Genomic DNA, 24,462 nt, shown 5'->3' with positions numbered 1-24,462 from the left:
TTGCTCAAAGTTCGATTGCTTCCTTATGTGATCCTCACTGGGACAAATATGACTGACAGCTACTAATCCACCATGGATTGGTCTCTGCCAATAAAAACTGGTTTGCTATGCACTTAAAGAAAGAATGATATAACACTGTCATTTTATATTTATAGAAAATAGCCTGTATGTCAGACAGAGGGAGAGTGCAAGGAAGCCTAAATGCCCTCATTGAAATATGTCCATGTTCAACCCACCAGGCTGTCTTTATTGACTCAAGTATAACAGGCATACCACCAAAAGGCAAATTTCCAAAAAAACGTACAGGCTTGATGTCACGATGCAGGAATCCCACGGAGTGAATGGCTTCTATTGACTCCAGAATCTGTTTGCCTAATCGCAGTGTTGTGCTCAGCGTGAAAGTCCCTCGAGGCTGACTTCTTCTGAGATCTGCAAGATTTCGGCCCTGAAACAATCAACACAATATTTACACCATCACAATAAAGCAGAGAATTGCACAGCTGCAAGATCTAACATGCATCCCCCCAAAAGCAGAAATGCTAATCAGACATGTTTACCTTTATGTCTCCTTTATTTCTTCTACATGGTCTTTTAATGCTTCATTTTAACTTTTAACTGATGAATTTGCAGATAAGAGGATATTAAACTGATATCCTGGGAAGTCAGCTGATCTATTATTTGGAAAATAGGCAAGGCAGGGACAGCAGTGCCTCAAATTGTATAAGCCTAGCATCTCCTTACTGTCAAACCCAGTCTACGCAGAAGCTGAATTAAGAACAACCTTTGACTTTTCTCTGAGACAAGTAAAGATTAGAGCAGTTCAAATACAATAAACAGGTCATGAAGCTATCTGTTACAGCTCTTAGAAGCAGTTTCATCACAAATTCCCCAGCACAAAACTGTCTGGCTCAAATTCAAGTCACCATTGTTGTGGCAATGCTGCAGTGGGGAAAGCTGTCTATCAGGAAAGGACGATTTTTTCCAGTGACTTTAAAAATACTTTTTCAAAAAAAAAGCAATTTACTACCAATTAATTAAATTTCTGGAAAAAAAATCTAGCAGTACAGCATGAAAATAAAAACAATTTAACAACAAAAAAAAGGGACAGACTTAACACTAGAATCACGTGTTCTTTGTTCCCTGTCATTTCAGTTTTGCTTATATCTCTTTTGATTTGTAAAGAGAAATAAGGTTTGAAAATTAGTATCTTCTATGACAGACTGCCCCTCTAATCTACAGAACTAATGCAGGTATCAACTGATCAAAACCACTGGGAATGAAAGTACACTGTTTCAGATAGTGTGCATCAAGAACAAGTTATATGGACACGCTGATTATCCCAATAATATATAAGCATATAATATTTGCTTACAAAAAAAGTCCAGGTGTATTCAAACAAAGTCCGCTGCAGAACATACGTAAAAGATACCAAACATTTGATGACAAAGCACAAGCTGTTCTCCAAACCAGTAAAATGCCATCTATTCATTCACCCATTTCCAAGTGCCAAGTAAATAACTTGGACAGACATTAAGGAGCCAACTGCAACTGGCTCTTTAGCTAAGACTAACCTTTCAAATCGGTTTCACCCCTGTCTTGCTCCAGGGATTCGGTGCCTTGAAAGCCACACTTGACAGACCAGCTAATACAGATACAGCTAAGCAACTGCAACTGGTCCAAGTTTGTTCCTTAGTCTTATCTTTTTAGTTTTTTTACTAAAAACTGTCATTTCTGTGACATTTTACTAGAAGCAGTACAGATTTGTCATCATTATCCTGAAAGATCCTAGTTTCTAAACTGATGGCAGATCTTTCTTTTCCCTGCAAAGTGGTTCTTTGGACACTGACTTTTTTTTTTTCAGTAAGATTTTTTTTCAGAGTTGTACATTGAAACGTTCCATAATTTTCCCCAGCTGGTTTGGAAAACAGTCTCAGAAACCTGCTCTCCAGGCATGTGAAAGCTGTGATCATCCAATATTGCCCTCAGGAAAAGACTGAAGATTATTTTCCAAATAAATACAACCAGGCAGGCTAAGAAACTGAGCAGATGCAATGAGTTGCAAGGCTTAGGCTGGAAGCTTCAGTCCATGTGAGCAAAGAGAAAGGGGGAATTGCAGTACACTACAGCCAGAAGGATACATGATAAACCACATCGCAGAAGACCTTGAAGTTGAAGGGGAATTTTAGCCTGAAGAGTGATGGTGCAAAACGAGCTCTGCTTTAAGCAGCAAAGCCTTCATTAACAAATAATGAAATACATTTTAGCTTTGCTGACTCTACAAGCTCAGCTACATAGTCAAGAACAGACTAGAAAGTAAGAGATTCTGTGCAAAGAATTTTTTCCCCCCAAGGTATAGTCATCTTCAACAGGCTTGTTAAGGGCAGGGTTGGGGTTAGAAGTCTTGTTGTACTGTGAGCTCCAAATTAGCCCTGTCAAGAATCATATTCACACACACACTGCATCTGCAGCAATAGTCAGGGTTGGTTAGAGAGCAAAAGGTTTTGTTCTGTCCATAGCATCAGTAGCTGGGATGCCAACACTGCATAAAAGGCAAACCCAAGCACTTCAAAAAAGTGAGAAGCATATTTTAAAGAAGCACTGGGGTCTGCTGGTGTCTATTTTACCTCATTCAGCATTTAATTAAAAATAACCTTCCAGTTTATGCAGCAGCTTACTTCTTGTTGCTTACTAATTCACCCTTCTCACTTCAGCATGTACTATCACCCAGATTATACATAAAGAAACACAACATGGGCTGTAAGCTCTTCAGGAGAAGGGTGGGCTTGTATGGTGTAATCAGACAGTGCTTTGTATACCAAAGCCCTGATCATACAAGCTACAAGAGAGTTAGGACAAGTTCCCTTTCAACTCCTCTGACAGGTGATGAGACAGGCTAGTTTCCAAAGCAACTATGTCAGAAGGAAGCAGCTTTAGTTTCAAAGTATTCCCCTTGAGACGAGGACAATCTCCCTCTCCCCCTTAAAAGCCTTTTTTCCATGTGTTTTTGATTCAGATGTATCTTCCCACTTGCTCCCCTCTATCTCTTTTTCCTGTGACTGTAATGCTGAAAACCAAAGCTTCTTTCATGAAAAAAATAAAAAAATAAAAATCTGCTTTCGTGACAGTACCACCACATTCGGGCTATGAAAACCTATGTGCATTTACTTGGTAAAGTCTCATGCTCAACCCCTCAGGGGTCCCTGAAGGTCTTGTTGTTCTGTAGACAGACCCATACAACCCTTCAGCTGGCTACCTCCAACAGGAGTAACTGGCTGTCTAGCAGTACAATGACCATTTGCCAGCTATCCAAATGTTTACTCAGGTTGGCTTAGTATCTGTGGTGCCCAAATAGGAGAAAAAAAACTTCCATAGCACATGCCATGCTACAGCTGAGCTTGGAAGAGATGGAGCCAGAGATCATTCTCTTTCACAGAGAAGACTGCTGGTGGTATGAGACCAGTGGCTCTGACCACACTTGAGCTCTGATGCAAGACACATTTTAAATGCTCTATCACAGCTCAGCAGGAGATAGTTCAAACAGCTGCCACTGCTGCAAGATGCTGTGGGTAGCTCCAGCAAGCATTCTGAATTGAGTGCTTCCCCCAGAAGATTGTCTGAGAGACATTTTAAACAGAAAAGTGGAGCTATGAAATATCTTAGCACGTCTTGACAACTGGAGGTACCCCAAGGGATATCACAGCAACACCACCCCTTCTCACGTTCTCCCATTCCACCCAATTCCTACGCTCAGTAAAGTCTCTGCACCAGTGCTTGGCCTTATTCTTTCACTGTAAATCCTTCCCTGTGATGCCACCTCTGTGGGATGGGGGAAAGACAGAGGAAGCACAGAACTCACCTGAAGTTGCATGACCACGTAATTAAATTTTTCATTCCTTCCACAGCCAATAAATCTGCAAACATGATCCTTCCCTGCAAAGAAACAGAAACATACAGAATGGAACATAAGACAACGACCCCGTGATCACAACTTGTAGAAAAATGGTGTCTAAAAAGGGCTGGTAACCATAAGTGGCATCAGGCAGGGAGTTCTGCAGAACAGATTAATTTTGTTTCTACTTCCCAGTCCCATACTTCAAGACAGCATTTGACATTCAATAATAAAACTGATTCTGAAAAAGCCATGAGTGGAAACCAGCATCAGGGATCCTTGAATCCTCAAACTGATGCTGCAGGGCACAAGTGGGAGCGTGACTAACTGTAGTTTATACCACCACCACATGCATGCACCACCACCACAGGTGACACCCTACCTGAAATGAACCACACACAACCGTGTGGTTTCACAGGCTCACTGCCAATGAGTTCATTACACCAACTTTACTCAGTAAATACTGACTACAACCACAGCTACACTTGCCTTATTAGCACTGCTTACCCTTAAACAGATAAGTAATGCTACTTCAATGCATAAACAAACCCTAATTGTCGGACACACCTAGAAAAGAAAGATGCATATGAAAAAGTCTGATAAAACATTAAAGTTGTTAAAGGCAATTTCCTAATAAAAGAAGGGAAAAATCTGTGCAACTACACGTCAAGTTCTGGCATGTGGTTAGAAACACAAACTACCTCTACTCAGGCAAAATCAAACCCAGCCAACCACCCTTCAACACTCAACTAGCCATCTGAAAGTACAGAGGTGTTGCTGCAGCATCTACTTTTCATTGTGTGACTTCAGACAGGGCCTATCTTCAAAAAACAACGCAACGTGTTCTAGAGGGAGCGCAGGCTGTGGTTTCAGATCCTGTCCCATAATGGATTTGTGGTGGGGTGCCCCCCATACTAGCAGAAGGGGAAGTATGGTGCATGTGTTCTTCTAACAGCAGGCCACTGATAACAGAGTTAAGGTTGCTGCACACCACAATGCTGAACACTTGGCTCCTGAGTAGATTTCTAAGCAGGGAGGAGGGTGAAAGTCATTGCATAGCTTTGCCCTGTATTTTTGTAGCGCTTGAGCAGTGGCGATTTTAATTAGTTTTTACACCAGAGCTTTTTTATTTTACTGCACTGTCTGAAATGCCCTTGGGACCTTGCTATTGCTCTCATAGGCTGGTGGCACCAAAAACCGTGTAGGACACCAAGACATGACAGAATAGGGAACTGGAGAGCAGTACAAAACAAAGAAACATCTTTCACCCCAGTGAACCAGAGCTTTGACCAAAACAGTGCACACAGATGTGGAAATCCAGGACTGTCTCTCAGGGAAACATAGTCCATCCATTTCGGTAGGAACATCAGTGGCCTGCCCTCACAGGGCCCAGCAGCGTCCCAGAGCAGAGCACCCACACCTTCTCTCCTACCACAAGGAGAGAACACTGCTGCTGGCAACCACTCTGGAGGGACAGAGGCCTTCTTTTCCTTCTTATCCCTGGAGAACAGGCTTAAAAAAAACAAGCCAACACCCCAACCCCAGCTCTACCCGTATCTGGCTAGCTAAGCAGAAGGGTACTGTCAGGAAAAGATATTCAGAGATGAGGAAAGGTTTCTCATCAGGGCAGCCTCTGCACTCTTCCTTGTCCCTTTTTCTCACATACTATGCCTAGGTGTGCCCACGAGTACCGGCTGCCACTGGTTTCCTGCTATCAATACATTCATTGCAAATTCAGTGTTGACTTTGATCCCTACAGGCTGAAGCTTCTTTTTCTAAGAGGAACCCTTTGAAACATTGGATACGGTGCATGTTCTGGCCCTGGTATTACCAGGATGGAAGAGCCAACAAGCCTCCACTGTCCCCATACTGTCTTGCCACTGGTCCCTATACAGATGGAGACACTGCCTGCTGACGTGAAGGCGGCCTCCAAGCCAGATTTGTCGCTGCAAAGGCAACACATCTGAGTAGCCTCTGAAAGAACCAGCAGGTTTCTCTGGGAGCTTGTAATACCCATGTCCTCTGGCTAACACAGCCCACGCAGGTCTGTGGACAGGCCAGCACAGGCTCATGCTCACCCCAGAGCTGACTCTCAAACCCATGCAGACTCACCGTTTGGTGCTCTTACATACCTCAAGTCCCACTCTGTTTGTTTTGCCTTTTAGAGCACCAAGAGATAGATATTGAGGCAACAGCCAAAACAATGACTGTTTTTACTGGCAATGAGAGCTGCTGTGTGGTAGAAAGGGTAAATGACTCAAATTTTTACTTGCTTTTATTGTTTTAAGTGACTGTAAAACACTCCTAGCAAGTATACCGCGTGCTTTTTCTTGCTCTAAAACTATGGACAAGAACATCAAAAAACAATCCTCTGACAGGGAGAATCACGAATCCTTTGTTTCAGAGGAATGGGAGTGCTACTGTTTGATACACTTGACTGTGATTTAAGATGCATCCCTGCTGACAGTATGGCCGCTTCAGCTTTCAGCTATGCTCCCAAGAACTTTTTTTTTTTTAATCAGTTCAGTCCATAACATTATTATTTTCTAGATCACACAATTTTACAGAAAGAAAAAAATATCAGATAATCAGTTACAAATTCAAATAACACACTTCAGCTTTCTGTAGTTTTTGAAAAATAAATGAAAACCTTATCTGCACTAAGTTTAATACAACTGACAGTTCCTGATGACGCATGTCTCCAAACAGATTTTATTCTGAATCCCCCTTTCCAGCCTAAAATGGGCTCCTACCTGATCTGTTACTTTTCAGAGAAGAAAATTAAAAAAATATAAATAAAAGGAAAGAAAAGAAAAAAGACCATGCCAATTCCTACATGAAACAAAAGGAGTGTAAGAGTGTAGAGAAACTAAGCCCCATTTAGCAGTGGTGTATGTACAGCCAGCTGGTCACATAGATGGGATAAATCCTTGCAGCATCAACCCCTTTGTGTATCTGAGGCTTTTACTTATTTTTCAACTAAAGGAGGCATCAGTATACAATTGTTTGCTCTCTTGGAGGAGTTCATGCCATGCTGAAGTAGCAGATGGAGGATGAGAGTCGGGCGTGACTTCGGGATTCCTGCAGATCAGTCCTGCAGCTGATCAAAATTATGTAGCACAAAAATAATCATGTTAATAACCTACTGTGCAGTCAAGATGATGGGACTGTCATTCTTTCCTTTAAGGCAGAAGGAAACAGCCCTCTTTCCCCACACATGCCCTCCACAAGCATGAAGATCATAGCACAGAGAGAAGCAAAGCGTATATTAAATCAGAAAAGTCAGAAAAGAAAAGGAAAAAAAAGTTTTTTCCAAGTTATATTTAGCATGGGTAGCCTTATTTTACTGTAATAACTGTCAGATTACACACAGACAATTAAATGCTTCCTCCTCAGTTAGATTCGTTCCACTGAAAATCCATTCTAGTATTAAAGAAGATCACAGGCTACAGTTTATACTGGTATTTATTATTAAAACAAAGCATATTCCTTCCCATAAGGTAAAGAAACAGAGTAAGAGATTATGAAGAGTTTTATCCCTCTAACTAACAAACTAACATAGGCTGGAGGAATAAGTCAACCTGATGTTAACAAACACTAACCTGAAAAAAGTTTGAAAGAACACGTGTTTTATTTTGTTTCACACATATTTATTTCTCTTGGCATTTAGAGAATGCAGTGCTTTAATGTTCACCCACAGAAAAATATTTTTTTCCTACTACTGCTTTTAAATTAAAATGAACATTAAAAATCTCCCATAGACTACTGGGTAAGAAATAAAAATATTTCCGTTACTGAAATGGTCTTTATGATCCCTGTTCTAAAGAAACTCAAAATTATACTCAATAACCATGTCATAATGTATAAAAATAACATCACATAACTGGAAAGCCCTTCTACCATAGGATATATATTCATCATCTTGTTGAGATAAAATTAAAATAAAAAACAGTTAATACTTAAAAAAATCCATTACATGAAAAACCTTCATTACACAGATCTGAAAAAATTAAATGATAATCTTTTTTTGAATATATTTTTCCACACAAATCAGTTTCAAAATGCTTGTAAGCAGTACTCCTTCTGATCTACTCTTTCAAGTTCTTAAATATTCCTAATGTACTTTCAAGACTGCAACGAAACTAATCAAATAAATAGTAAGAAAGAAGTATGTGATATTGCTGTTGCAATTTGAAGCATCTTTTTTTTTTTTTGTAACAGACAGCATATTTCCTGTATTTTTACCTGCACAAGATCAAATAACCAATCTTTCCTTGTAAAGGGTTTTCAAGATTTAAATCTTTAAAACCTATGCTAAAATTATTTTGTGATCCATCTCCATAGATATGCTGTCTCATTGCTAACAGTCCACCAGAAGCATCTAGGAAACGTTCACTGCATGAAATTCTGTAAGTCTCACAGCAATTACTTTTACTCTTGTAACTGTTACCCTTACACATTCTTGCATATCTTCTGTAGCACAAGATGAAAAATAATGTAACAGAGCAAGTCCACCAAGATGCTTGTGGATAAAGGAAAACGACATTCAAAGAAAATGTCAAAGAACTGGGTTTGTTCAGCTGTAAGAAGGTAGCAGAGGGGAGATATCAGAGATATCTGAAGAGATATCTGGTCAGAGACACCTCACCTCACATGAAGGTGCAGAGAAGATGAAGCCTGTCTTTTCTGGTGTCCAACAACCTGCAAGACAGGAAATTCTCAAACACAAGGAAATTTCTTTTTCCCAGTGAAGATGTTCAAACCCTGGAACAGGGGCCCAGAGAGGCTGTGAGATCTTTATCTTTAGAGATAATTGAAAAAATTATTGGAAAAAGCCTAGAGCAACTGGATTTACGTGCCTGTGCTTTGAGCAGGAGGTTGTACTAAAGACCTCCAGAGGACCCCCTGCCAGCCAAAATTATCCTCTGGTTCTGTGTCAAATACTCTTTTTTTTCTTTAAGGTCTGTGCTGCTGATGCAAGAGAATGTCTGACCAGTCTAGTCACAAACTCAGTTTAATTTCAGAATCATCAGTCAAGTTTCTTTTTTATTCAGGCAATATGAGAAGTATTAAAACAACGGTACATCATGGGCTAGAAATAACCAGCATGGCACAGCCAGCGAGCAGCTCAACCTCAAGATAACCTGCATAGGAAAAGTCCAAGTGGTTACCTGACATAATTTGCTTGTGCACTTGGCACTACTAAGTACTATAGTACATGCACAGATGCAGACACCTAGCTATACAACTGCATTCACTGGCATTTGGAAACCTAATGCAGCTATTTCTCATGTTCATGCTTTATAACTATAATATACCTTTTATATATGTCCTCTATTTTTATTCACTTGTCAGCATCATTGTCAGGTTTATCAGTTTAGCACAGATTTTGTATTTTGAGGGTAGTTGATGTCACTTCTGTACAAATATTCTAAAGACATGGAGGATCCATCTTGAAATAATATGAGAGTTATTTTCACCATCTTCTAATTTTCATTGGAAATACCATCTGAAGCGTAACAAAGTTGACTAGATCACAGTTTTCTTTCCTCTGCAGTTAGCAAGTTTCCTCTCTGGCCAGACAAACTAGTTGACTTCAGGGACTTGTCAACGTGACTGAAGACAAGGAGTTCTGAACATAAAAGAAAACAAATTCAATGCTGGAAGTCCAGTTTAAATAACTACATTATCCGATAGTAATCCACTAGGATTTCGTTAACTGGGTTAGCCTTACTATTGCTTCTGTAATAAATTAATGTACTAATGGACACATATCAAAACAAAAGGTTGGTCATCACCTTCTAATCCAAAAGCAAAACATAAAATTGCCTGACTTTGCATGGCATCATTTCATCTGCTTGTGTCCCAAGACCACTAAAAGCTTTAGGATGACCAACCACTAATGGATTCTATACAGGACAAGGCAGAAAAGTGAAAGAGCAAGAATTCAGCACCCCCTCAAAAATGCGTATGTTAAATCCCTTTCATCCATCCCATATCCCTCCCCAGTCTTGTGAGGCCATGGTGACCAAATGCCAGTGCATTCAAACACCCTCAGGAACCTTTCACATGGCAAAATGCAGTGCCAGGCACAGAGGCTACAGCTACCCCTGGTGTCTGAATCTGCCTCCCTGTGTTAGCCTAACACCTGACAACAGTAACTTACCCTGCTTTCCAGTCTTCACAGACAGCTTGGTTTCATCAGCCTAACAAAATGCTGTAGAAACATAAAAAGTGTCTATGAAAGTAACAGAAACTGAATTGCATGGAGTTAAGATACCACCTTAACAAGTCAAAAATGCAAAAAGAAAAGACTAGGTCTGGCAAACAAGAAAAAACAAGCAAGATCCCTTTTCTTCCCTTCTTTTATTTGTAAACCCTTACCTGTCCAATCCCTGGCAGTAAATGGTGAACAAGCAACACAGAACTGCTTCACTATGTGCTGTAATAAAATCAGGCACTCAAAACCACAATGCCTGTGACCAGGCTGCATCTTGCACAACTACTCAATATGCAGAAGATCTCTGCACTGCAGAATAAAATTAATCAGAGTCCTACGCAATGAGATTGGTTACACTGGAAAGAAGGCATTTACAAAGAAAACATCACACTAAGCAGTGCTTAGGAATATCTGGCTGCCGAGTGAGGTCGAAGGCAAGTATGCAGGACCCCACAGCCTCATACCAGGAAAAAAATTACTGTGGTGGATTAACAGAAATTGCTCAGCACCAGAATGATCTGGCCAACTTAACTAACTATCTAGCTGCTCTGTTAGGCTGTTCCAAGAACAATCCTATCAAAGGAAAGCAAATGCTGTGGCCACATCCATATTTTGGGGACCTGCAGATCAGGAGGTATCCAAAGCACATGCCTTGTGAGAGATCCTTTTGTACCATTCCAGTCTCACAAGCCCTCACAGTACTTCCAGAAAGGCATATCAAGAAGTGGGTAAGGACAGGAGGAACGCATCTGAACTTAAAGCATCTACTGCTGGGCCTCACGCAGTCCCTGTCTAGCATCTACAGAAGATAGTGCCTGGTGCATTAAGTGCATTAAAATGGCTTCCACAGACCTCTCTGCAGCAGCCCAAAAGCAGGAAAAAATAACAACTGAATTTAATAACGGATACTGATTTACTATTTCTATGACTAAGCTTGCTGTTGGAAAGCCAGCCTGATACTGAGAGTGCCCAGGCCAAGCACCTCAAAAGCTGTGCTAGAGCTCTTCTGACAAAACCCTTATATTCTGATAACCCCAAAGACTTCAGAGATGGGAGATGAAGTCAGTATTCACTGATAGTATTTCACAGATGTCCCTTTGCCAGCTGAATTTTGCTCCACAGCAAGACTCCACAGTGGGGAAATAAAGTCCCAGAGAGAGCAGGCAGGTGTCTGTCTGTCTGTATTCCAATGGGTTAGAAAAGCACTGAAGATATTGAAAAACATCGTCTATAAGTCAAAGGATTCTTCCTTCCAAGTGGTAAATGACAGAACACCATCCTTTTTTTTTTCCCCTCTTCTACAATTCTGAAGAACAGGAGACTCAGAATCCTGATTTGTAACAGCAAGGAGGTTTTAAAGCAAGCTCCCATACTGCCTCATATCTACGCAACTGCCACACATCAGTGCTGTTCACACAGTGAGTTTGGGTTAATGTAAACTTCTTTCTAAGCAAATAGACCCGGAAGATCCACTCCAGATGCACACAAATAATTCCAAAATCCTAAAGGAGACAGAAGCCATGCCAACAACATGTCCCTCAGACAGCATCAAACCACTTCCATATTGTGGAGAGAGTTACTTAGATCAAGGGACTGGATTAAAGTTAACCCAAAGCAAAATCCTCACACCACACATAGTTTATAGTGTAAAACCCCAACGCCAAATACAGTGAGGATATATAGACCCTCAGCAACCACCACAATCTACTGATCTGCTCATATTGCACTTCTTACTAACACAGACATAGCTTTTGTGCTCACTAATGTAGACACTGACGGCCCTGCAAAGGTCCTTGCTCTCTGGATAAGCAAGGTGCGAATTCACTTAGCCATACAGATCTTATTTCCATTCACTTTTTAACATAAGTTATCTAAAGCCTTGTCTACACAGCAAAATGTAATGCAGCTCTAACTAAACCAGCAACCTTCCCTGCTGGAGGCAAGTTTTATCTGCAAGAAGAATTTTGATAATGCAGCTTAGACTCGGTTTCAAAATGCTTGACTGCTATGTAGATAAAAGCCTAACTGAGGTTAAAACCATGTGCAAGTGGTACTATCACGCTAGATTATCTCAAGTGAGGAAAACTCTACAATAATGATTAAAGTAATAAAATAAGAGCTTGGCACTAAAATAGTACCCCTCTGACAGGGAAGCTGTGTTCGTGTAGAAGTTCAGCCTGAAGAAGAGAAGACTCCAGGAAGACCTCATTGCAGCCTTTCAGTACTTAACAGCAAAGGACTCTACCTCCATAATACATGCAGTGCCATCCCAAATACATGAGAAGTCAAAGGTCATAATCTTGTGGCCACTGATTCTGTAACCATCTATAGTTGCCTGAATATCACCATGTGGTGAGAATTCAGGTAACTTTTCAATCATATTTCACCCAAAGCCTAGAAGGAGACTGTTGCTGGTACTTCCCAGTCCCAACACAACATAAAGACTTGGAAAGCGGGCCAGAAGGTGACCCAGGATCCTTGCAAGCAACAATACAAGTCAGCAAGAACTTTGCCTTTGGCAAAAACATTACCTCTAAACAGATAAAGAAAAGGCCTTATACAGCTAGAAATATCTAATCAGTTAAGATCAGAACAGAATGGCTCTACAAGGCTGCCAAGAGATACTGAAGTGGCAGAGATCTTGCACAGCCAAGCACACGCGTCACAGAATCATTTGGGTTGGAAGAGACCTCTGGAGGTCATCCAGTCCAACCCCAATGCTTAGGCAGGGTCAGCTAGAGCAGGCTGTCTGTGACTGCATCCAGATGGGTTTTGAATATCTCCAAGGGCAGAGACTCCACAACATTTATAGGCAATTTGTGCCAGTGTTTGACCACCCTCACAGTAAAAAAAAAAACAAACAAACAACAGCACGCACCACCACACACCACAGTGTTTGCTAGAACATACATAGACTCTCTAGCAGGGAGTCCTGAAGTACGTCTGCAGTATGGGTTAATGGCCAGCCCAAACTCTGTAAAGCTCTAACAGCTTGCAAGACCATGATCACAAGCTCTGAAAAAAAAGCAGCAGCTCATTAGTCCTTTGTTGTTTTATTTAGGTATCACACCAACATTAAAGTTGTGCTATTTAAGAGGTACTGCAATGCTCAATCCTACTAGAAAAGTACAGAAGCATTTTACACAACACTGATCCCTTGCTTTTTACCTGAAAAAAAAAACCCACGAACTGACCCTATCATCTTTGGTAATAGCACCAACCTACCCCCTTCTACCAACTGTTTGGGTAAAGTCAGTCTCTCCTTTTCTGAAATGTTTCTCACCTTTCCCTAACAGCTCACTGTGAAAACATACACAATACGTGATTCCCAACTCTCTCAACCTTATTTCTTATTTTAACTTTATAATTTATTTTAGTAAAGCATTTGGGGATTAACCTTGAACCAAAAAAAGCTAAACTCTTCACAGAGCAGCTTGATTTGTACAAACATGGCTAAAGTAATTTGTAATTCTTAAATGCTGGATAGCTGATGCATAGCCAATTGAGCTGCTTCTGTCATTTCTGTCCCCTTGCATTTGCTAACTGCTTTACCAATTTTCTCCTCCCACCCTGCCCCGCACCTCTAAATTCCCAGGATCATGCTGTGTACAACTTTGGCTGCTTTTCAAGCATTTATATTTTCACGAATAAACATTGATGGAGAAGTATGAGCATTAATTAGTTAACTCCCTGAATATTCTCTGATGCTACCTCTGATTCGGTGACTTCAGGTCATGCTTTTCAAGCATTCCCTGCTCTGGATATAGCATGTATTGACACTAGCCAGCTTGATAGCATCTTCTCTTGGTATTCTAATAATCTGCTGTTCTACAGAGTCACACCCCTCCCTCACAGTGAGCAGTTTCAAGTGTAAAACCAAAAGCAAAAATCTACGTTTCTGCTTTGCTTATCCCATTACATTGCTTTGAGACTTCATCTACCTGTCCTGCTGTTCTCAGACAGCCTCTGTGAACCCAGCCTTTTAGAGATGAACAGCAAGTTTTCTCTTAATGATATGGATTGATTTCTCTTTTGCTTTGATTCCCTTTACCAAGCACAGATGCATCTATTATAATACAGCATATTCCAAAATGGCCTTATCAGTCCTCCTCCTAGAAGAGCTGAACTGTGGAAAACTATTTGACTTTCAAAAATAATTCATTGACCTTTCCCTAGGGTCAATGTGACACAGACATTAACCCCATTTCAAAAGACCTGCAACCCTCTAATTCAACCATCTCTGAAGATTTTGTGCAAGGGCAGAGATATAGGCATGGACACAGGGCCACAACACTATCTCTGAAGTATGAGCCTTGGTGACAAGTATACTACTCACTGCCCGATGAGAAGGTGTCTTCCCAGCTCAGATGGGAACCCTGCAAAAGGAAACATCCCTTCTAAGGCATATTCTACTAGAACATGCAAACTGTACCTGCCAATAACTGTCCTTGCCTTCACAAGGAAGTCAGTGCACAATGCACTTCTGCAAAGAGCAGTTCTCAGCTCTTCAAAGGCAGATTTGGAAATTCCTTGTCTCCATCCTCCTATGGCTGTCAGCTTTTAGTAGAAGCCCCCTCACTGCTCCTTCAACCAGAAAGGACTGTTGCACTTTTTGTGCTCATCTACTATTCAACCATTTTACATGGAGAGTCCTTCATGCTCACAGTGCTTTAGTCACAACCACTGCCCTCGCCCTTTGGGAGGCAATCAGATAACCTTATTTCTTAGTCAGACATTGCTTGCTCTGTTCCTTATCATCTAATCAGTATCACTAGACGGAACAGACCAGTGTACCAATAGCTCAGTGTAAGTCTCCTTGATGTTATAGCCTGGCAGACAAAAATAGCCCCTGTAGTTGGAACTCACTTGAGTAGGACACTGTGCAGAATGTAGTAACTTTCTGAGCTGAATCATTTGACATAACAGTGCATGTAGCTGAAGAGAAAGGTGTAAAAAGCATTTGCAACTTTGGTTTCTAATTGTTAACACGCAGTGACCTTTACCCCTTCAGAGTTCAAAGAGCCTTCTGCCTTACCTTGCAGCTTCTTCAGGACAGCCACTTCCATCTTGAGAACTTGCTTGGGCTGCTGGGCTGATTCCACCTTCAAGGCCACATTCTCCCGGGTCAGCAGATCCATTGCCTCATAAATCTCCCCAAAGCCACCGCCACCAATCTTCTTCAACTAGAAGAGAACAAGGAGGTTTGGTACAATGCACAAGAGAGATGACATCAAATTGGCTCTCACAGAGACAGGCACTAGCTTCTTTAATGCATAGGCAGGAACAAATTCAGCTCCCAATCTGTGCTGTGCCTGAATCCCTTTACTGCACAGTTAGGCAAAAGTCCAGCTGCCCACTTGACTGTGCTATGTATAAATTCTTTGCTGTACAACAAAAAACAAGCCCAGCAAGTGATGACATAGATATCTAAAGCAAATGATAATGCCTATTACGTCAATAATGTTCTCGCCAAAGCTAAAGGAAAGACCCCTCAAGGAGACAGTAGAAAGACTATCCAGAGTGTGGCAGATATAAAGTGTCATTCTCCCTCCACACACAGGTCGCTGCAGTAAAACACAACCATGGGAGCTGGAAATAATGCTTGCAAGTAAGAAGTTAAGTGAAGTTTAAATCTCATTCATGGGATTTTAAATACAGAACAAAATTTCCAGTAGAAGCTTTTACAAGATGCATGACCTGCTCTGCTAGTGAGGCTACTTCAGTGTCATGTTTCTAAGGCCTGACAACTGCACTACTTCACAACAGTTATGTACAAGCCACAAGTATGGCTCCGTTCTGTTTCTCACTCTATTCTTTTTTTTTTTAAAACCACACCAAATGAAGCTTTTTTTGCGTCTCTGAGCAAAATTAAAGACTGCATCATGATAGGAGTATCTCACTACTTGGAAACTGAAACCATTTCAACTGAGATAAACTCAAATCTAAAGATGTCTAGGTTCCAGCATGTATGATGATGTGCACCTACTGGTTAGGTCATCTGCTTGTTCTAGAGCTGTCACCCACTCCCAGAGCAAGCTGAGCTCCTGTCTTTCCTGGAAAGTGATCCCTTGATTCTCCTTCTGCTGAGATTTGACAGGATATGCGTGTATGGATATATGCATGTATGTAAGACAGACTCCTAAGGTGTTGCGTTAACGTCCACGCCAGGAGAATATTTTTTTAAATTTCTCTCTCTCTTAAATGTTTAAAGCACACTGTGCTGCACAGGAACAACTTCAAGTTTACAGCAGAGCTAGATCAAGGCTCATTTGATTCACTTAGCACTTATTCACTGAACCTAACTGCAGCCCTTCCTTTCAGCAGTCTGCTTTCACGGTGTTCACAACTGCTCTGGAAGCCCTGAGGACTGCTTGTTTCCAACAGCAGCAGTAACATTTGAAGAGAAAAAGAAGCTTAAATTAGCCAGACGCTCAAACATGCATCTTACACAATATTTGATGAGGTTTAAATGGTATTTGGGTGTCTTGTGCATCACAGAAGGCCTGTCCTGTGCATCTGTCCAGTTTGCTGAACAAAGGTCCCTGCCTCTCAAGGGCAGGTTTTTTTTCTTCTTAAACCATCTGCTTTTCTGGCTCCCAGGTCAAGGAAAACAACTCTGCATGATAGCTGGGACAAGAGTTTGTAGTACTTCCAGTATTAACACCCTGAGTATTGTCTCTAAAGATATTTTTGGATAACCCTTTGAGAGTTGCTATCCAGAGTCACTCTTCTCTTTTTACCTGTTATTTTACCTCACAACATTCTACTGGGCTACACAGGCATATCCACACAGTAAACATCCAAATATCTAGGTCATCACATATTATTCATAAATTATTATGGTGCAGCCCTACTTCTACTTGGAAATTCATACTGAGCTGGCTATTAAAAATCTTTCTATCAAAACAATGCTACATTCAGCATAGCAACAACATGTCAGCTGATATCTCAAGATTCAGTACACCGGATCTTCTGTTCACTGGCATATTAATGACAAAGAAGATGTGAAAGGGGTAGCAAAAGCTGCACAAGGCAAAAAGTTTAGTTGGGACCTGGGAGGACTTTGAAGGAAGATGAAAGAAGTCTCAGTGGGAAAACGCACAGCAACACAAACAAAAGTCACCAGTAATAAACGTAACATAACACAGCAGGATTGGAGAAGAAACATAGGCTACACAAACATCTTGTCAGGTTGTAAATTCAAGAAATCGATCTTAGAAGAAATATCCCTGAGCCAGCAGAAATCCATACAAAGATGCTTCTCCATTCACTGCCCTTAACAGGGACAGTCCCCATGTCCAACAGAGTTGTCAAAATGCAAAGCTATTACAGCGTAAATACAGTAACGTAATTAGGATCACTGCCCACTATAACCACCTGTAGGAAGGTCTTGCTAAATACAATGTGCAATAATGATCACTTTGCTATTAGAGGCTCTCACAGAGCTAGGAGTAGTTCATTTCAGGATTAAGAAAATGATTAGGAGCCTGGAAAAACTAAGGACAGACTAGGACCACTACCTCAGAAGAAACAAAAGAACGTGTGCATCAAAGAAGTAGGTTGAGGAAGAAAGGTACAGGTACTGAGACTGACCACCTGGGAAAACAACAGAACTTGAGGACCCCTGAAAGTCTACAGAGCAACAAATGCAAGATGATGTGAGATCAAGACTAGAGTTTCTGCTGAATCAGAAAATTGATTTTATGCACACGTTCTAGACAATGGATGCAACCTCACCGCCCGAGAGCCCTCAAGCTGTCTCTCCTTCCTCGTATTTTTTCCTCAATCTCTTACAGAAATTATTCTCTGGCACACTTTTCCCAGCACACCAGATGGTCCTACTCATCATTACCAGCACTGCCAGCCTCCTTGATCTTTCAGCAACATCCAGAGGCCATCAGCAGCCATTTCCTTTTCTCTGTTGCTGAGCATGTGGTTTTATTGCAACTCAAAGTCTTGGCTGATGTCAGGGGTTTATCACACAAGCAACTCCTCGTTGCTTGGATACTTTCAGGGAGTTCAGCATCTAAAGTGAACTCTGCACAGCCTTCTGCAGGACACAAACGAGAGATGGGCACACACCACTCAAGAAAAGAAATGAGTAAGGAAACTCTTAAATGCAAATTCAAGAAAGAGAAGGGAACATCTAATGAAAATCTCTTAAGTGGCAATCATGAGTCACCAGCCCATGCTATGCCTCACTCCTTAGGGATAATTCTCATCTCATCCTTTTTCATACTTTCCACAAGTCCATAAGACTGGGATACAGACTGATATCGACAGCAGGATTCATCCTACCTAAATGCATGAGCCTATAAGGAAATGGGGTGCCCAGGGTTCCATCATAGCCTGGCGAACAATTCATCTGACCAAACGCTGGTATCTATTTTCACTCACATGTAGACAACTAAAATCAAGTAAGCTGCATCTCAGACATATGCTTTCAGTCCTTTCAGTATGCCACCAGTGGCCACACCACCACACAGCTCATTGCAGCATTTCTTCCATTTTCTAAGAGTCTTCCTGACACAAGGAGTAAACTTTTACCAAAAAGCCACGCTACTTGACTCCCCAGCGTGGCAGGCTCTGACAGGGGATGCCAGGAATTCCCCAGACTGAGCTTTCCCTCAGGAATACCAACACAAAACTGGCACGTCCCAGTTGGGGAAGCCAGTTCCCAAAGCCTTTCTGGATGTATCAGCAGTTATACAGGACACAGACTGCTGCCTTTGAAGTGTCCTTTAAATATCCTTAATATTTTGGATTTATCCTGAAAAGACTCTTGCAACACAATTCTCCAGAGCCTAGGGAAAAAAGACAAAACAAAAAAAAAACAAACAAAAACAAACAAACAAAACCCACCACCAACAAAACAGCCCTACCACTAAGCAGAAAACAGTATCCAGAGAGGAGAAACAAAATGCAGTTCCACTGGGAATACACAAAATTTCACTGTTTCATAGATGGACAGGTCAAAAAAATGAAAGGCACCCTCCCTGCCCCCCTCAACCAAAAATACCTTTCAATTACAAATTTAATCTTTTATTTAGCAACTGTATAAGGTGCCAATGCTCTAAACAAAGTCTGCCTTCCAAGGATATTATGTAAGGACAATACGTCCCCATGGAAAGAGTGGTTCAGTCCCAGTATTGGTGGCAAGGTCAGGAACCAGAACATGTGCTCTGAGTCCAGAGCGATGGACCAAACTGAGGGCCAGCAATCTATGGTGAACACAGCCAGGGTCAAGGCTATCACCCACAGGCTTCAAATGTTAACAGGGCAAACAGAAGCTACTATTACAGTGACTACCTATTAGGAGCACTTCTGTGGTCAAGTCTAAAACTCCTGCAGTCCAACTCAATAGGCCAGTTCATCCAGAAATGGCAAGCAAGCCTCATCTGATCTAACAACCGGTGAGAAAGAATAGACCAACGTTCACCAAACTCTGAGAGTCTGCTCCACTAGGAATTACACTGATCTCAAGGGATAACTAACTTACAAAAAATGGGCAGTTCTCAGCCTCTCATTTCATGAGAAGCCAATCAAGAAGTCAACCAGTCAAATTCTAAATCATCTAAAGACTTGCCAAAGTCCACTTAAAACAGTTCTGCAGAGACACCAAACAGGCCCCAGGACTGACAAAGAACCCTTGCTTGTCCGAAGTTCCCTCCTGGAGCCATAAATGGCCTTTCCACCAAGACAGGGCCAAAAGAGTCCACAAGAGTTTGTGGGGCATCTGGCAAGGTGTCCAAAATAAACAGGAGAGGGGTGAGGGTAACTGAAACTTCAGTTCAAGAATGCCAGAAACCAGAGCAGGGATCGCAAAATAGCATATATGAATATGAGTCACCACTTGTATTCAAAGCTCAATGCAACTGCCAACTCTGTCTTGCTAATAAGTCTCAGCTGTGAATCTCCAACAGAAATGGATTAGGAGAGATGAAGAGACGTATCCACTCAGCCTTAACATCTATAACTAGTTCAAAGCAAGTACAAGTTATGTTTGGTTTAGTTCCCTTCCCTGAGCACAGCAGTACATATCATTCAGCGTACACGTGGATCAAGTCATCCTCTGGGGTCTCAGCAAAAGTTGCATGGTTCTAGTACCATCCAAACTTCATCTAGCTAAAACATTTGCAGGTAAAAAATGATGATTTAAAAGAGTACTTCAAGTCCAAAAGTTTTGATAAAAAGCATAAGTACTCCCTGTTCACGCCTTTCTCCAAAAATAACAACAACAGCAAACATCATTGCTGTCAGAAAGCCAAACTTTTCTCACTTGGAGTGACAGCAAAAAGAACTACCACCAGGCTAACTGCAGAGAATGAACATCTTCATTTGTCAGAATTTGTCAGCCAGCACATAGGAGGAGAGGAGGAAAGGAAAGAATTCAAGGAATACATTAAACCGATCTAAATTTAGAACTTGGCTCAATACTGGAAGTATACCAGCACTAAGAACCACAAGGTTCAAGCAGATGCCCAGCCAGAGATAGTCACAATGGGAGGACAAATTGCACGAAAAGCCTTCTGGCAGCTGAACCCCAGTGCCACATAAATATGCCACACACCTGCTTGTGCAGGATCCATTTCTCACAGCAGAGCTTCACCTGTCTAGCTTGCATGCTCTGTGTTAAATTCAGAAAGGTCTATGACAAAAAAAAAAAAAAAAAAAAGCTCTTACTACACTATGCTCACTTAATGAGCACTCCCCTTTTTGTCTGTCATTTGCTCCTATGCTAATCAATTCCTTGCACCAAAAGTATTTTTCTACTTTTGTCAGGTTACTTTGAGCCCCATACAGCTCCCAGTTCTGACTGGTTCTGGGAATCAGAATTTCTCATTGATATTTTTGCCCTTAAGCAATTTCTCTGAGCCTTCACATGAAGTAGCAACCTCACTGCAGTACTGAAGAATGCTGTGAGCTAACATTATAAAACATAAAAGGCTATTACCCCAGTTATAGCTGTTGCTGAAAACATAACCACGTTTCTGTATTTTCTAACATAGGGTAATAGGTAGAGGTTCTATCAGTCCCCAGACTTACAGATTCATGCAACAATGAAGTCACTGAAACCCACACTTAGTGCCTTTATCAAATTTACAATGAGTTTGAAATGTTCCCCTAGGAGCACAACCAAGCACATTTTAGGTTTCTAAAGACAAACCTAAACCAAACCCTTCTGCTATATCCAAGATCAAAGGTACTCTGTTTAGACTGTGTAAAAAACATACAAGCAGAAAAACATCACTTGCAGAAGTTTTAGCACTTCTGCCCATGAAATAGAAACTTGAGGCTTGATGAAGAGTAGGAATGGTACAAACCCAAGCTAGCTAGGGTGCAGAAGAGTATCTGCACCAATGGCTTAGCATCAGAATTGCATCTAACTTCAGCTTTGCAAAGAATATGCACCTATCTGGCCAAATTGTAGGGTCTGAGGAAAGCTCTGTGCAGGGAGGGTCAGCTAAAAGCTGCAAACAGTATTTTCTGAGAAAGTCCATAAGCACAGAGCGTGTTTCAGGTCCTGTAAGCCTGGTAGCCTGCACATGCAGCAGCCTCCCAAAACAAGTATACGTGATCCAGCCAAAAGCTGCAAGAGCACAGTGAGACCTTCCTGCAGTTGTGCTGAAAAGCTTTGGGAGGGGGGAGAGGGCGTCTCCATTTTGGCATGTAATTGCACAGAATCTAGAGATTCTCCATCTGCTCTCAGGAAGCACAGAGACTGAGGAGCAGTTTGAATTGCCTAAATATAAGGATGTTAGGGGATAGGCCAGACAGGAAAGTGAAGGCTGTGGAGAAATCAGGAGCAAAATGCTAGGATGAAGCGAGGCACGCAATGGGGGAGTAATAGGAACAGAGCAAGGTACAACTAACTGTTCAAGGCAACAGAGAGATACAGGCAAGACGTATGACTAATGAAAGGATGGTATGTTTTCTGAAGTGGGCTGTTGAAAATAATCAACTCACAGCCTGGAGTTGAACATAGTTCGCAGTCCTGAGTCTCTTTAAGTCCTCTGATATTCACAGCCCACTGCAAAACTCACGAGGCAGCTGTACTGTATCCAGTCAGCACAGGGAAACTACTTAGTGCTGCTACCCCAAATCACTTGCAGTTCAAACTATAGAACTTTGTGCTGTGAGTTTACTGATTCTGACACTGTTGGTAATTCAAGTTAAAAATGGACACAGTGCCACAAATGAAATTTTAATTTTCCTTTTTTTTTTTTCCAAAGACAAATGCAAAATACAGAAAAAGAATACAGAACTTTAAACAGTAAAAACTTAAGCAATCCTTTCATGTATTATGTTCTAGTTTCTTTATCTGAGATGACAATATAACGCTACTTTCCCTCACCTCCCTCCCAGGGGCCTCACTTTAGGAATAAAGAGAAAGCCTTATACGTAAGAGGATCTGCATCCTCTGAACAAATCTGGAAGCAATGAAACACATGTCTAGAGGATGGGATTCTCCCAATGTCTCTACCAGTGTTTTCACATGATTCTGCCTCTGCTCACAAGCTGTCATTGTTCTCAAGCTCGTCTGCTGGGTGCCTAAAACAAGACAGCCAGGTCCAGTCCATAGAAGTGCTGAGCATGCCTGGATGCCCATGACGTGTAGCAGAGTTGTGCTTTGATCGTAAGCATTAAGAAGTCTGTAAAAATAATTAAAAAAATCAAGACCTAATTAAATTTGAGACCCTTTCTGTAAAAGCGAGCTAATAGTTTTCTCGTACATCACCTGGTAAAAGCATGAATAATAAAAATATTTCTGACACAGATACTGCAGCAGTAAGAAACACAAAAAGGTGCGTTTAAATGGCAAAGTCAAGCCACAAATTTAAATGGATATTAAGATCTGCAGCAACACAATGTATACATGAAAAGATGAAATGATTCTACTGATTCAATGTGTCCTATCCAGCTTGCACATCAGGATGAGACAGTTGACTCATGAAGACCTAAAACTCTTAACATGTGATGACATAATTTTTAAAAGTATTATAATAATTTGAACACAGAAGTTGTACCAACAAGCTAATTATGGAATTTCTGACTTTTGAAGTCAATGACATTCTAACCTTAAACATTTGCATTTAAATTATTTTTTTGTAATGTTATTTACTTATAGGGATATCTCTAGTATTCTTTGCCACAGTATCTCAAAATCAGAGTTTCTTACTAAAAGATGACTCAACCTGCTGCAACAGTTCAATCCCAACTAAAAATCCCTGGCAGGTTTAGTCTTCTAAAAATACCAGATGTTCTAAAATAAAAACACTAGAGCAATATTGACCATCTCCTTGCAGTGTTCTACTAACATGTAGGACAAACCGTAGGACTCCACTGTCTCTTGCTGGAGCCCAGGACTAACCAAATAAGTTTCTATACTATCACAGGAGGAGAAGATCTGTTTGGGACACCAAAGGAAGCACAAAGCCAGTGCTACTCACCACTTTCCAGCGATCTTTGACCACATAATTGGCCGGAAGGATGTCGACCTGCTCCCCTCCTCCACTCATGTTTGGTTCGTCCTTGATGACTGCTGCTAGGCACTGCATTTGCCAGCCAGAGAGTATTTTAGTAGCTCCCAATTTAAATGAGCCATTTATCTGGGGGGAAGAAGGGACAGGGGAAAGGAATGACAGAATTAGTACAGGTTATGGCAGAAGTACATGCTATATTTCCAAAGGTTTTGTTTATCACTAAATCAGAACCAGGCTCTTAGGAAAGAAGGCGAACTCACCTTGCAAATACCTGAGCTCAACCCATGCATAAACTTGGCAGACGCAACCATGCTTCAAGTCAGCAGCACAAACTAAAAGGGTGACAATTCCCAGCTATACCATGCAGGAGTCCACTGCTCTTGGGCTTGACAGCCAACAAGTCAAAGAGAATCTAATGCCAAATGCTGCAAGAGCTGTTATCGTTACTAGGCAAAAAGGTCTTGCTTTAACAGAGCAGCTGCAACATCGGCAGTTTTTATGGTTTTCATTGGACGACATCCAACACAAATCAGAAGGGTTTGCCAGGTATTGCATTCAATAAGCCTAAAAGCATCAGAGTAGGGTAGAAGGCCCTTTAGAGAGCCAGAATTAGACACTGCCACTGTGATGGACAGCCAAGCAAAGAAGATAGGGATGGTTAGAAAGGGCTTCAGCCATGTACAGATTAGTCCTCCTAATAACATACACACTGCTAGAAATTATCAAATTAAAATACAGAAAGATATCTTATTTCTATAGCGTTTGCATGCCCCATGCCCCTTTTTTCCTGCTTTTATAGGGAGCTCCAGATACCCTATGCTGAAATTAATTTTGCTTCATTTTTTTTAAATTACAATTCTTCTAGAAAA

General features: G+C 41.2%; 1 protein-coding gene across 1 annotated transcript in view; it reads right to left on the bottom strand.

Moving 5' to 3' along the window:
* Positions 1-24,462, bottom strand: part of TTBK1 (tau tubulin kinase 1) — a 101,231-nt gene that overhangs the window by 62,360 nt on the left and 14,409 nt on the right. The window contains exons 2-5 of the mRNA XM_050709464.1: positions 23,561-23,719; positions 15,145-15,292; positions 3,857-3,930; positions 305-445 (exon numbers count right to left, since the gene is read on the bottom strand). Coding sequence (XP_050565421.1) covers positions 305-445; positions 3,857-3,930; positions 15,145-15,292; positions 23,561-23,668 — 471 coding nt within the window. The 5' untranslated portion in view covers positions 23,669-23,719. The remainder of the gene's footprint in view (positions 1-304; positions 446-3,856; positions 3,931-15,144; positions 15,293-23,560; positions 23,720-24,462) is intronic.

The sequence above is a fragment of the Cygnus atratus genome, chromosome 3 (genome assembly GCF_013377495.2).
Source record: "Cygnus atratus isolate AKBS03 ecotype Queensland, Australia chromosome 3, CAtr_DNAZoo_HiC_assembly, whole genome shotgun sequence".
In the NCBI taxonomy this organism is placed as follows: domain Eukaryota; kingdom Metazoa; phylum Chordata; class Aves; order Anseriformes; family Anatidae; genus Cygnus; species Cygnus atratus.
Note: the sequence above shows the minus strand (reverse complement) of the source record. Positions and strands in the feature narration are given on the sequence as shown.